The sequence below is a fragment of the Pelmatolapia mariae genome, linkage group LG23, assembly GCF_036321145.2.
Source record: "Pelmatolapia mariae isolate MD_Pm_ZW linkage group LG23, Pm_UMD_F_2, whole genome shotgun sequence".
In the NCBI taxonomy this organism is placed as follows: domain Eukaryota; kingdom Metazoa; phylum Chordata; class Actinopteri; order Cichliformes; family Cichlidae; genus Pelmatolapia; species Pelmatolapia mariae.
The window spans coordinates 30,153,690-30,167,256 of record NC_086246.1 but is presented as its reverse complement, the minus strand read 5'-3'; the positions used below and the strand labels follow the sequence as shown (position 1 = coordinate 30,167,256).

The 13,567-nt window shown below is 41.0% G+C and overlaps 1 protein-coding gene across 10 annotated transcripts in view; it reads right to left on the bottom strand.

The window, feature by feature from the left end:
- agap1 (ArfGAP with GTPase domain, ankyrin repeat and PH domain 1) overlaps positions 1-13,567 on the bottom strand; it is a 174,558-nt gene that overhangs the window by 47,452 nt on the left and 113,539 nt on the right. For all 10 annotated transcript variants that reach the window (XM_063466426.1, XM_063466424.1, XM_063466425.1 and 7 more), the window contains one exon: positions 4,126-4,230. In XM_063466426.1, coding sequence (XP_063322496.1) covers positions 4,126-4,230 — 105 coding nt within the window. The remainder of the gene's footprint in view (positions 1-4,125; positions 4,231-13,567) is intronic.

The following is a 13,567-nucleotide window of genomic DNA, read 5'->3' as shown; positions in this document are numbered from 1 at the left end:
GGCCCGCTGGGTAAACCCTCCACACACACACAAATGCGCACACACTCACACACACACCCCTCCGACAGATTGACCGAGGTAATTGAGTCTCCATTTGCATCTGAGAGCTTTCATCATCGGCCCGATCGTCCACACCACGCAGCGGCGTCCAGGACGGATGTGTGTATCGACCAAACAAACCGACAGCAGGTGGTGACGAGTGTGTGTGTGTGAGAGAGGACGAGAACATGTTGTCAGCTTATGAACGCGGAAGAAAGAAAGTGTATTTAAGAGTGTGTGTGTGTTTGCGTGCAGTCAGTATAAATGGACGCATCAACGGCAGCATCAGTGTGAAAAATGCAACATGAACTGAGAGCTGGATACTGCTGACGCCAAAGGAAACATGAATCCATAAAGAGCGAACTACTTCACAACACGATCGATGGGTAAACAGACGACAGCAGATAAAGGAGAAGAAGAAGCTCTGCGATCAGACTGAAAATGTGGAGAAAGTGATGAAGGTGCAGAGATGACAGGTACAAAACCTAATTTAATAACAGTTACAAAGACAAGTACAAAGTTGCTCCATAACTAGCCCGAACAGGTCCAAAACCAGGTCAGAACCAAATGCACAACCCAGACTAAACATGTCCAAAACAAAGTCACAAACCAAGTCTAAAACCCAGACTAAACATGACCAAAACCAGGTCAGAACCAAGTCCAAAACCCAGACTAAACATGTCCAAAATCAGGTCACAAACCAAGTCTAAAAACTAGCCCAAACAGGTCCAAAACCAGGTCAGAACAAAGTCCAAAACCGAGACTAAACATGACCAAAATCAGGTCACAAACCAAGTCTAAAAACTAGCCCAAACAGGTCCAAAACCAGGTCAGAACAAAGTCCAAAACCGAGACTAAACATGACCAAAATCAGGTCACAAACCAAGTCTAAAAACTAGCCCAAACAGGTCCAAAACCAGGTCAGAACAAAGTCCAAAACCGAGACTAAACATGACCAAAACCAGGTCAGAACAAAGTCCAAAACCGAGACTAAACATGACCAAAACCAGGTCAGAACCAAGTCCAAAACCCAGACTAAACATGTCCAAAATCAGGTCACAAACCAAGTCTAAAAACTAGCCCAAACAGGTCCAAAACCAGGTCAGAACAAAGTCCAAAACCGAGACTAACATGACCAAAATCAGGTCACAAACCAAGTCTAAAAACTAGCCCAAACAGGTCCAAAACCAGGTCAGAACAAAGTCCAAAACCGAGACTAAACATGACCAAAATCAGGTCACAAACCAAGTCTAAAAACTAGCCCAAACAGGTCCAAAACCAGGTCAGAACAAAGTCCAAAACCGAGACTAAACATGACCAAAATCAGGTCACAAACCAAGTCTAAAAAGTAGGCTGAACAGGTCTAAAACCAGGTCACAAACAAAATCTAAAACCCAGACTAAACATGTCCAAAACCAGGTCAGAAAGAAGTGCAAAGGCTAGCCTAAACATGTCCACATTAAAACCCAAGTATATAAATCGGTGCAATACCAAGTACAAAGTCAAAAACAAAACCACCTTAAATAAGTTTAAAACTAAGCCTAGGACCCACCTGAACAAGTCCAAAACCTGGTCAGAAACCAGTGTCAAAAAACCTGAAGAGATCTATAATCCATGTTCAAACCTAAAGCCTAAACGAACTTAAACACATTACATAACAGGTTTTTATGGTTTGTGTTATAAATTACATCTGTTGATATGTAAACTGTAGATGTACATTGCTTTTAATGCAAAATTATCTCAATGGACAGAAATTTGTAGTGTCTTCAAGTTATTATCTAAAGACTAAAAACTGAACTTGCATTTAAGATTCATTGAAGTTAGAACTTTCTATTCTAATTCTAATCAATTATTACTTTTACTGCTGGATTTCGTTTTGAACATTTGGATTTGGGATGTTTAAAAATGAATGCTTTAAGACCATCTTGGTTTCTATCTTGTGTTCACTCAGCGTTGGTTAGCTCTCTGCCTTAGTTTCAGTCTTATGAACACAAAAAAAGAAAAGAAAAACTGACTTCTAATCATTCTTTCTTGCACAAGAATTTCTAAAAGATCTCTGCTCTTAAGTGCTCTTAACAACTCTCACTGCTCAGAATCACATCGAGACAAGAGGCGATTAATTACTCTCTCGCCTTTTGTTGGCCTGATCTTCTCCTCTTTAGACTTTTCTTGGCAATTAGGTGGCATCTATTGCCATCCACTTAATTAGCGGCATTAATGTGATTTCTTTGCACATAGTCGGGCAATTAGTGGTGCTGATTGAGTTTCATTCGATTAGCCTCCGCAAACACGTTAATTGACGCCGGAGCTGCAGATGCAAAGCATTCAGGAAAACCTGGCTTTTGGTGCTGGAGGGGGTTTGTGTGTGTTGATGTGTTAAGTGATGAGTTTTAACACTAATTTACTGCATCAGCTGCTCTAATGGCTGATGGACGTGTGCAGTTTGGTGAAGTGTGGATATGTCTGAGCAAATCATTTGTGATTTAATGTTTCTGCAGATAAAACCAATCATCAATTAGTCAAGAAAAGCATAACAGTAATCTGCAACTTCTAAAATGCGCTAATCATTGTTCATTTAGGTCATTTTTCAACCTAAAACAAATATTTTCAGGTTCTAAGATACTTTTTTGTCTGTCGGTGGGTTAAAACAAGAAAATCCAGGCAACATGGAGGGGACCTTTCATGCTTTTCTGATCAGCTTTGCACAAAACAAGCCATCAGTTGTCAACAAAACAATCTGAATCCTGAAGAGATCAAACATGATGTCCAAGCAACCCTGAATCAGTGAAATGAAGGCTAAAACCAGATCAAATAATTCCAAAAAAACATCCAAAACACATAATTACTGAGCAGAGACCAACAAGAATGAAAAGAAAGCGAGCATACTCCTAAATTACAATGTTTCTAAATCAGATGTCTATAGAGTGGGTGGTTTCATTCTATAATACTGGACTTATTATTCTACGAAGGTTTGAACTTTGAGAGTGTTTAAATAAGAGAGAAAAGTGTGAAAATATTCGTGCCTGTCTGAGAAAAGTGTATAAAGTGTGAAGTGAGGGGTTTTATAGCCTTAAAACATTTATAATAATTGTAAAATAAACTTGGCTACTTCGCGGATTTCACCTTGCGCGGGCTATTTTTAGAACATAACTCCTGCAATAAACGAGGGACCACTGTAAACAGTATTTTTTAAAAATAATCAATAAATTTCATTTACGTTTAGTTTAGAATTTGCGATTTTTAGTTTCTAAATATGTGAAATTGGCTTCTTTTCTTTGTTATTTAAAACAGTTTCAGAAAATTCTTCCAGTTTTCGACTGATGAACAGATTAATTAAGCCACTTTAAAACGCAATCTTGAACTGAAGAACGCCCACATGGAAAATATGATCAATGTAATTAAAGAAAATAATGAATACATTTTGACAACAAGTAAGTAAGAAAACAAAGTAACCGTGTTAACACTATTACACACTGAAATGCTTTTTGTGTTCATTTTTATGATCGAATTTGTGATTTTGTAAAGGATCTTTTTGCACAAAACAACTGTATGTCTACATTTTAACATAAAAGAAAAAGAAGTCAAAATAAAACAAATTGATATGCACTTGTGGCCAAAATTCTTTGAAAACAAAAAAAACAAAGACAAAAAAACGTTAATTACACAAAAAAATGTGGCGAAAACCTATCAGAGGCAATACATCTAATCTGACTTCAGACTGAGCAAGAGGACAGAGAGAAAATGAGCAGCAGAGAGAGTGAAAGACACAAAAAAGTGTGTGTGTGTGTGTGTGATAATAAAGCAGCGTCGGGGGCAGGATATTGTGCCAACAGGGCAGAGAGCTGGGGCAATTAGCAGAGACATTACAGATGATATTCACATCATCAGCGCCGACGTGGGCAAACAGATGACGAGTCCTAATTAATACACAAGCCATCAACACACACACACACACACACACGCGGGGGAGAGATGAAGAGCAGCAGATAGATGGAGGTCAGTGCAGGCTGGCAGAGCGCTGCAGTCTAATAAGCATTCACAGTGGCTGTGTGTGTTTGTGCTTGTGCATTTGTGTATGTGTCTTACGTGTAGGCTCGGGTGGTAGGTGAGCAGACCGTTGTCACACAGCGTCACGTACTTCTTCTTCCACTCCTTGTTGAGGGATTTACCGCTCCTCTTCAGCAGCATGCCCTGCAGAAAACACACAGATAAACACACACTGTTAGCACACGCCTTTCAATGCAGCTGTGTACTTTGAATATAAACAGCATCATCATCTGCAAAAGAAATTTGTGAACTCCACTATGATAATCCGCAGCCTCTCCGATAAGTTCCCCGGTATGTAGATGGACTCCATCGTCACTGTCTTGAACGGCAGCTCTGCAGCCTTGGTGAGCTCGACCAGCTCTGGTTAAAGTGGCCGTCAAGCGCCCAAGCACACCGTCAGAGCAAAAGAAGAACAGCTGTGGCGCACCATTATGGTGAAGTGGGAGTACATACAGGGCAGATGCCACAATCCTAACAGGCAGTGTATGCTCGCTGTTGTCACCCAAAGTGAGGCCAAAATTGTCATGCAGTGAGCTCTGGTGTCGTTTTGGTTGTGCACCATTTTTGTAACCTGACTAAAAGGCAATCTGTTAATAAAATACTTTGACGACGTCACTTCTTTCCTTCATTTCTTCATTTCTTGACATTAAAAATTTATAATAGCTTTGTAGAGATATTATTGGAGGTAATGAATATGTTAATGGAAAGGTTGGAACAGCTGAAGGTGAACAGTACAACCATTTTGAGAAATGAACAGATTACCAACTTATTTGATGATTTCAATGTTAAATTTGGTGATGATACAGAATTTATTAGTTTGATCACAGGAGATTTGACTCTCTACATGGTAGTTTTCTTCAGTTAATGAAAAAAGAATCTTTGATTTCAAAGTGAGCAGGAAGACATCCCAATAGAAAGTTACTGACAGTGAAGTCTTGCTGGAAATGAATGGAAATATTTAGGGACTCATTTAGGAAAACCTAGCTTTTTCGTGCTGGGGGGGGGGTTTGTGTGTATGCATTAATGGTTGCGAGTTTTAAGATCAGACTGTGATCCAGTCTTTGGCAATATCAAACAAACAAAACTATAAGCACACTTTAGCCTCAAATGTCTCTGTGATTTCACATACAGAACCAAAAAGAGAGTAAAAAACACAACTCTGTTCAAAAGTGGACAAAAAATATATGGAAATTATTGTCCACTTTTGAGTCCTAATTGTGCATTTTAAAGCCTCTCGATTCCTCGATCTTTGTGCGCGCTGGAGCTAAATGACGTCCAGAATCGGCTGAGTGAAGCTAATGAGCGAAACGAGAGAAACAACATTTAAAAGATCAGAGATGAGAGGAGCTGGATGTGAATAGATGGAAGGAAATCAGTGCTCATTTAATTGTCCGACTATCTTTTTGTTCGCTCTCTCTCTCCTACGCACATCAGCTGCGGCTGACTGACCGTTTAGGCCAAGCGACCGCCCGCTCACCGCCCACACTTCATTAGGAGAGAGAGAGAGCAGGAAGGTCAAAGAGAAGGCGAGAGAGCGGGATCAAAATGGGAGAAAGAAGCAGAAAAAAAAGAGGAGGAAGAGGGAAGAGGGGGAGGAGGGGGGATAAAACTGTCCGCTGATTAGCAATTACAGCCGCGCTGCCACGCGTGTCACTTCACTGGACCTCTACAACATTAACACTCCGACAGAGGGTATTAATAGAGTCCAGCCGTGAAGGGAGGAAGAGGGGGAGTTAGAGGAAGTGGGGAGTGAGACGGACAGGCCAGGCTGATGGACAGAAGCCTGCTCGCCGGCGCCCCGGCCGCTCAGCTTTCATTAAGGCGGTCAGTAGTGGTGGGATAGCGTGGTAGGCCCGGGGTGACCCTCGCCGCCAGTGATGGTGCATTCAGTGTAATTGGCGGTGACATAATGCCATGAAGAAACGTCTCAGAGTGACAGAGGCAGGGGAGGAAAGGACAAGATGGCGAGCTATGAAAGAAAGGAGACCAATTTTTACCCTGGAAGGTCTAAAATACATTTTCAAGAGTAATATATTAGACTGAAATTTATTCTTGTAAGGATGACACCAGAGGGAACGTAGAAAATAATAGATTGAATAAACTAGAAATATCCCAGAAAGGCCTTTAGTTTTGTATTAATAAAATAATACACCTCCACTACAGACAGTGAACTAAACACAGAGAGTAAGGTTGGGTAGGACACCGTTTTACATTTAAAAATGGATATAACCCATTGTTTTCAGAAGATCCAATCTAAATTCTCAATGCTAGTGTTTTGTCCACAGCCTTATTGGATTTTGGGGTCAGAAGTGAACAAGTTGATAAGTGATAAGTTTAATTTGATTGGCCAACTTCAGGAAACCTGCAAAGGGGTAGGTAGGACCATGAGAAAATCAAATTCTACAGTTTCCTGCACCAAACCTTGAGCACTGACTTCTTGGATGGTCTGTTGGTGCCATTAACAACACAAGCCTTTTTGTGTGACAACACAGCAAGCCAAATTAGCTACAGTTCCTCTAACGTCCATTTGAGTGAGTCAGTTTCAGACTCTAAAATGACCAACTTTACAGCAGAAATAAATATGTTTATGACATCTTGACATTCTACTTTTGCGTCTTTTTGGCTACAAGATACCAAAATGACAATGGACATTAAGCTAAGATGCTCACTATATCGATGTCTTATTAACAGTCTGTCTTCAGCTCAGACATCAAGTGATACTTCAAAGCTGCTACTGCTAACAATGAGAATTAACCTACATTTGTCAGGATTATGTTTCATTTAAAATCATATTTAGAGCCCACAAACACATAATAGAGAGAGATAGAAGCATGTCTTGAGTGGAACATTCCTTTAAATTTTATAATTATATCACCATAAAACCCCCCAAAAATACAGTGATATATAATTTAGGTCATATCAGAATAGATGTTCGAATGTCCTGCTGGTATTACAGACAGTGAACTCCCCACAGACACTCGACAGCAGTGATTCCTCTAATTTCAGCTCATGTCACGAGGAAGTGAAACAGAGCAGTGTGTATGCGTGTGTGTAACAACAGGGCTTCCCCACGGTGCGCTAAACACGACTTGACGAGCTTCCTGCTGCTCTGAAGTGAAAGCTGCCGGCAGCCGTGCAGCTGTCAGGCCAGCTGATCATCCATTACTGCCTGTTAGTGAGCGAGCGCCAACATGTTTCCCGGCAGAGCCAGCCAGCCAGAGAGGACGTGTGTTTACATGACGACCATCATCCAATAAGACTTCAGGTCAGATAACTGTGGTGCGGGCTTTTCAATTATAATCCATCAGACGGATCATTTAACAGATAAATCTACAGTCTCAACACTCAAGAGGGATTTTTATTGTCAAGGGACGGGTGATTGAAATTAGAGTCACTCATGTAAACTCACCTTGACAAGTAAACACTGGCGATAATCATTTGAAGCAAACAATACTTTAAGATTGTTAAGATAATATATTAAGATGCTGAAGGAAAGAAAAGAGGAATAAAGAACCTGTGGCAGTAACCAACCAAGAAAAAAGATAGCACTGACTAAACCTCTGAATTATTAAACACTTTAAGCCTTAAGAAGGCAGTCGGTGGAATTTGGAGTTGGTGGATGCAGCTATTTTCATACAGATGTTAGTTTTTAGAAGTAGCTATATGCTCAAAAAGCTCAGCTGTTTAGTTATTGTTTCTTCAGAACATCAAGCTTGTTGCAAAGGTTGGTGTCCTTTCCTTCAGTTCTTTATTAGAGCTCTGATTTAAAAAATAAAGGATACTATGCGCTGGATCTATTTTGTCTACACTTGTTGGAGATTTTCTGAGAGTTTGAGTCCAAAATGTGAATGTCTGGAAGCTTAAATAAGGTTTTCTTTAATGGTCTTTATATTTGATTCAGTTGAATTTTTCACTCTGAAATAAAAAGTTTTCTGTACATTAAATGGAACAAAAACAATTTATTAAGCATATAAACTGCTCAGCTGTTTCTTATTTCACTGGTTGGAAAAGTCATGCCCTTCACCTGGATTAAGGATTTGACAGAGACCATTTGGGCCAACGCCTCTTTAACCATCTGAGACCTGATATGTTGTTGCTAAAGATAACATGATAAAGGTGAAAACTCTATCCAGAATCTTTCCAGAAAATGCTAGATCCAGATCAACTCCTAAAATTTATCACGCCTGTCGGGCCAAGTAAACCTTTGTTAAAAAGTTTTTTGCCCATACTTTTATGAGTATCCCTGCTAACAAAAAAGGAAAGCAATAATAACTTCCACAGCGGATATGATCGTTCAAAATACCCCTGAAAAATATGGTTTAATATGGTAATTACATCTGTACAAACTTTGAAACCCAATGTGATAAAAAAAAGATACATGATACAAAATACATATATTGCAGAGCAATATATGTATTTTAAAGTGTAAAAGAGTAGGAACAGAAGAATCTAATCCCGCTTTTGAATTTCTGTCCATTTAAACGGACAGAAATTCCCTACAAAGCCCCAGTTTTAGCTTTTAAAGGGTCACATCAGAATCAGTGAGCTGTCGGCTTTCAGCCCCGACCGTCGGGTGAGAAAACCACATCTCACTGATTCTGATCAGTCGGCGGGTCCGCGCTTTGTGTTTACGTCTTTGTGCAGAATCCATGTACCTGCTCTCTTTTACTGTTTTAGCTGTTTGGTGGTTGTTGTAAATTGTTTGAGGTTTAAGTTGAGATTCTGGCATTTCGGGCAAAATAAATTTATATTAAAAGATCGATTCAGGATTTTAATGAATCGATATCACGTTATCCAAGCTAGAATCAATTTTAATGGATAAATCGATAATCAAAAACCACCCCTAATTTTCACTGCCTGACATCAAAAATGTATTCTGATGTGTTTTGGTTGCATAATGGAAGAAAAGAATTAAAAATCAGTGGGAAAAAAATGTTGCTTTCATCTACATTTTGTGTTAATAGACCTCTCTGCATTGAATCATATCTGTTATTAATCTCTGTCTCTCTTCCACAGCATGTCTTTCATCCTGTCTTCCTTCTCTCACCCCATCCAGTCGCAGCAGATGGCCGTCCCTCCCTGAGCCTGGTTCTGCTGAAGGTTTCTTCCTGTTAAAAAGGAGTTTTTCCTTCCCACTGTCGCCAAAGTGCTTGCTCATAGGGGGTCATATGATTGTTGGGTTTTTCTCTGTATCTATTATTGTACGATCTACTGTACAATATAAAGCGCCTGGAGGCGACTGTTGTTGTGATTTGGCGCTATATAAATAAAATTGAATTGAATTGAATACATTTTAAGATTTTACCTGAATCCTAAAACAAAAAGTGAAATATTTTTGCACTACAGGATCAAAAGAGAAAGTAAATTGAAACAAGACAATGGAGCGATAAGAGGTGGATGGTTGATCACCACCAAACGAAACTGAGAGATGAACCAACATCTTTCACAGACCTCCACCCAAACCCGGGTTTTGGGGAGGGAGACGTCAGTGGATTAATTTTGTCCATTCATCCTGAGGATGACAAGCGATCAGTTTGTGCGAGAGGAAGGCTAATTGAACGCCACGTTGAAATCCTCATGATGGGTAATATCTTTCATTATTCACCTCCCCGAGCTTAGTGACACACTTATTTCACCTTCAGGAGGAGGAGAGGGGGGAGCAGCTATGACAGCTCACAAGGTCTCCACATTGGAAAATAGATGTGGGGAGATAAATACATCCTCAGATATACTCTCTCCCCTCCAACTGAGGCACTTCTCCGCCCTGGTGAAGTATTGTGGGGTAGTGCTTAGGAAAAGGTCGCTAGCTCCGGGGAGCGGGAAGATGAAGTCATTTGTTAAGCAACAGAAAACGTCCGAGGGCATCAATGAGGATTCTTCTCTGGAGAACAAAACAAAGGGGCATGAAGGGTCTGTGTTGGGTTTCAGTGGGAAAGAAAGCAAACAAGGATGGATAGACAAATAGATGTAGACAGACAACCCCCCAAAAAACAAAACTCCCCGAGACACTCTCTACCTTCACTTCTTTGCCTCGGTTGAAGTATTGTGGGGTAGTGCTTAAGAAAAGGTCGCTAGCTCGGGGGAAGCCAAGAGATGAAGTCATTCGTTAGACGACGCATCGGAAAGGCTCATACCTGAGGGTCTCTGATTAAAGACCACAGCTGTCACATGTCCGGCATGTTCGAGGAGGAACATATTGCACAGAAAATGATTTCTGAGGCGTAAAGGTGTGCTCACAATACACAACTTTTACCTCTTTGTCTGAAGCTAAAACTGAGGAACATGAACAGTAACATGAACCATAATTCCTTCTTCCATTGTGTGAGTCAAATTAGAAGGAAAACTTTTCTCCTCTTGGAGGCTGCCTGCCTATTGATACAGACTAATCTACTCTCTAATCACTCAATCACCCCCCTATTTTGCTCAGACAATGGACTCTACCGGGGCCTCCTGAAGAGTGTGACAGCGGATCTTGGAGGAGATACGGGGGAGGCAATATCAGTGGACAAACCCTCCACAGAACAGGATGATCTCAAAGGAGCTAGGGCCCTTTTGTTCTTCAACGTCCCCCGAGAGCAGGAGGCTAAATTAGAGGTGTCACCCCCCGCTGACAGAGGAGTGCGAGGGGGGTGACGAGAAAGGGATCCCTTCTGTATCGTGGTGGCCATCTGATCCAGCCTGAGCAGCGTCTGCAGGTCATCTATCATCCTCTCAGACAAGAGGACAGAGTGTGAAATTTTCACTCCTCTAATCTCCAAGAAGACAAAAAGAGAAAATAAAGGAAAGGGGCCGATGCTGTCTGACTTACTCCAGGTAAATATCCTCTTTGTGGGAAGCAACTGAAAGCTCTTTGACCCCCTGCTGCAGGTCATAGTAGGTAGATCTTCTTCACAGTGATTTAGAGTAGACTGGTGCCGTTTGTCACAGATTAGAAAACAAATCAGAAAATCCGGGTGGACTTTTCAAACGCAGTCCAAAACTAAAGATCATGTCTTTATGGATGACTTGAAAGTGCAAGCACTACGTCCTGGAATTAGGCTCTTTTGAATGTAGGAACTTTTTTGCAGTTCTACTAATTGTTGAAGACAATGTTGCCTTTGAGTTCTTACAACTTAAATCTTTTTTCACCCTCCAAGATATGATGCAACACTGACAACTGTCATTAAAAGTGTAAACAACGACAAAACATCTAAACATCTGTGCTACCAAGATGGAAAATTAAACTGTAAGAACACAAAAAGTAATTTTGCTCTACCAACCACTGAACTTCGTGGCTCCCAATACTATAATTCCTGGAATTCCATCTATCCATCGCCTTTGGTTTATCTGAACTTGGGCAGCAGGCTAATCAAAGATTTTTAGAGATCCTTCTTTCAAGCTTTTCACTTTCCAGTTCCTTCTGGGAAATTCCATAGCATTCCCAGACCAGAAAAGATATATAAACTCTTCAGCAGGTCGTGGGTTTACCCTGGGGTTTCTTCATATTTGGGCTTGCTTCTAAAACCACCAAAGGGAGCTATCCTAACTATATGCCCGAACTACCTTTCAACATTAACCACTGGAATTCCTATCTGGTAACTGTCTGCGGATGCTTAACCCCCCAGGTATTTCCCCGAATGGCTTAGTCTGAATGTAGTTAGGGATTGGTTTTTAGAAAGTGTACAGCTAATGTGAGCATGCTAGCAGGTAGTCTTCCATTACTGTTCTCTTTGTCTCCTTCTCTCATCTTGCAATGTATTAATGTATTTCCAGTTTTCAAACTAAATATGAATCAAACATCACTCATCGATACCTGACAAAAACAAGCCCTTTTTGCTTTTTCTGACAAAAGGTTAAAAATGTGATAATAAAAGTCAGATTATTTATGATGGGTTTTGCTTGAGAATTGACATACAGGGTGTTAAATGCCTGCATTTAGTGTGGACAAGGTTTTTTCTTGTGTTGAGAAAGGTTAAAGTAATTATTTTTGGGCTTTTATTTGACAGTGAAAAGTGAAATAAAATAAGAAACGTGGGTGGGGAGGCTATTAATGACACCACATGGAGTTTACATTTTGTTACTTTGTTCCCACAGATTCGTCCACAGGTTGATGTTTTTGCCCTTAAAATTGATTGAATATTCATTTTTCAGCCAAGACCCTATTTATGATTATTTCTTCGCAAACTAAGGCTTAAAATCAAATTAAACTGTGAGTGTTCTGGATGCAGAGTTATTCAGATTTATTTTCCATGATTAAAACAACAAATAAAGGGGACTGAACGGCCCTGGTGGAGCTCCAGTTCTTTTGATTCATTTCTTTCCATGTGGTTCTTGACCTGATCATTACAAAGGATGACAGGAATTAAAAAAACAAGATTTGTTGCCTCGAAGTAAACAGTAAAAATCATAAAAAACCCACCACAGCAGAGGGCAAACCCCATAACTACCATCAAAACACACTGACAGCCACGCAGCAGCTTCAGGCTCCATGACAAGGTCACTGTTGATGAGGCAAGGACAGCGAAGGGCAAGCCCAGGGGAGCAAGACGCAGACCAGATCAAATAAAACACCACAGAAGAAGAGGGGGGCTGAAGAGGGGCTGATTTATCTGATAAGAGTTCTGGGTAATTAATTAGAAACTCAATTATCCAAACCTTACTTCAGCAGTCTCAATTCATTAGTGGATAAAAAACCTCGCCCCTCACTCGGCTCGACGCTCGGTGAGAGACAGGATGTGAAGGAAACATGACTCCTCTTCCTCTGCGAGAGCCCTTCAGGTCACCGCCGGGCACTTTTGTCCAGCTTTTCATCAAATAAGTGTAACAACACACCCAAACACACACACTTTCTCATATGGTGTGAAACAACAAAGCGACCACAGGGACACTTCCAGCGAGCTCAGAGCAACACCTCCGTGCCAAACAAAAACTCGGGAGTGCTCCATGGAGACTGCCACGCAGCGGCGTAATGAGCACGGTCTAAAAATGCTCTTTGATTGACGCCTGTGTTCCTTGTTTTAATTATTTCTCAAACTAAAAAGGGAGAGACATCCCTCCAACACATCTTCCACCCACCGCCACCACCCCCCAAAAAATCTCATTTCCAGGGGTTAGTGTGCATGACAAAAATGTCATCATGGCCAAAATGGCTCCGAGCGGTGACAACCTTTCCCAGGGAAATGATATTTTTCCAATCCGGCGGAAGGCGGATCATGTCACCCTCGTTAAAGCCTTGATAGCAGGTCTTTAATATTCACCGTCTTAATTAGGGCTGCAGTTAATTTCATTAAATTCTTTGGCTGCTAAATGAAGCAGATTATGAGACATCTTTTATTGCGAAGCGTGAAATTACAGCCTGCCCGCTGCCAATGGCGGGGCGAAACTAATGAATTACAGGGTAAATAACACCCGAATTAACCATCCAATTTAACTCCTTACAAAGCGCCCAGCGCCGAGGGGGGACGAGTAGACTTGTCAAAACCACCCAGCCCCGTGCTCGTCT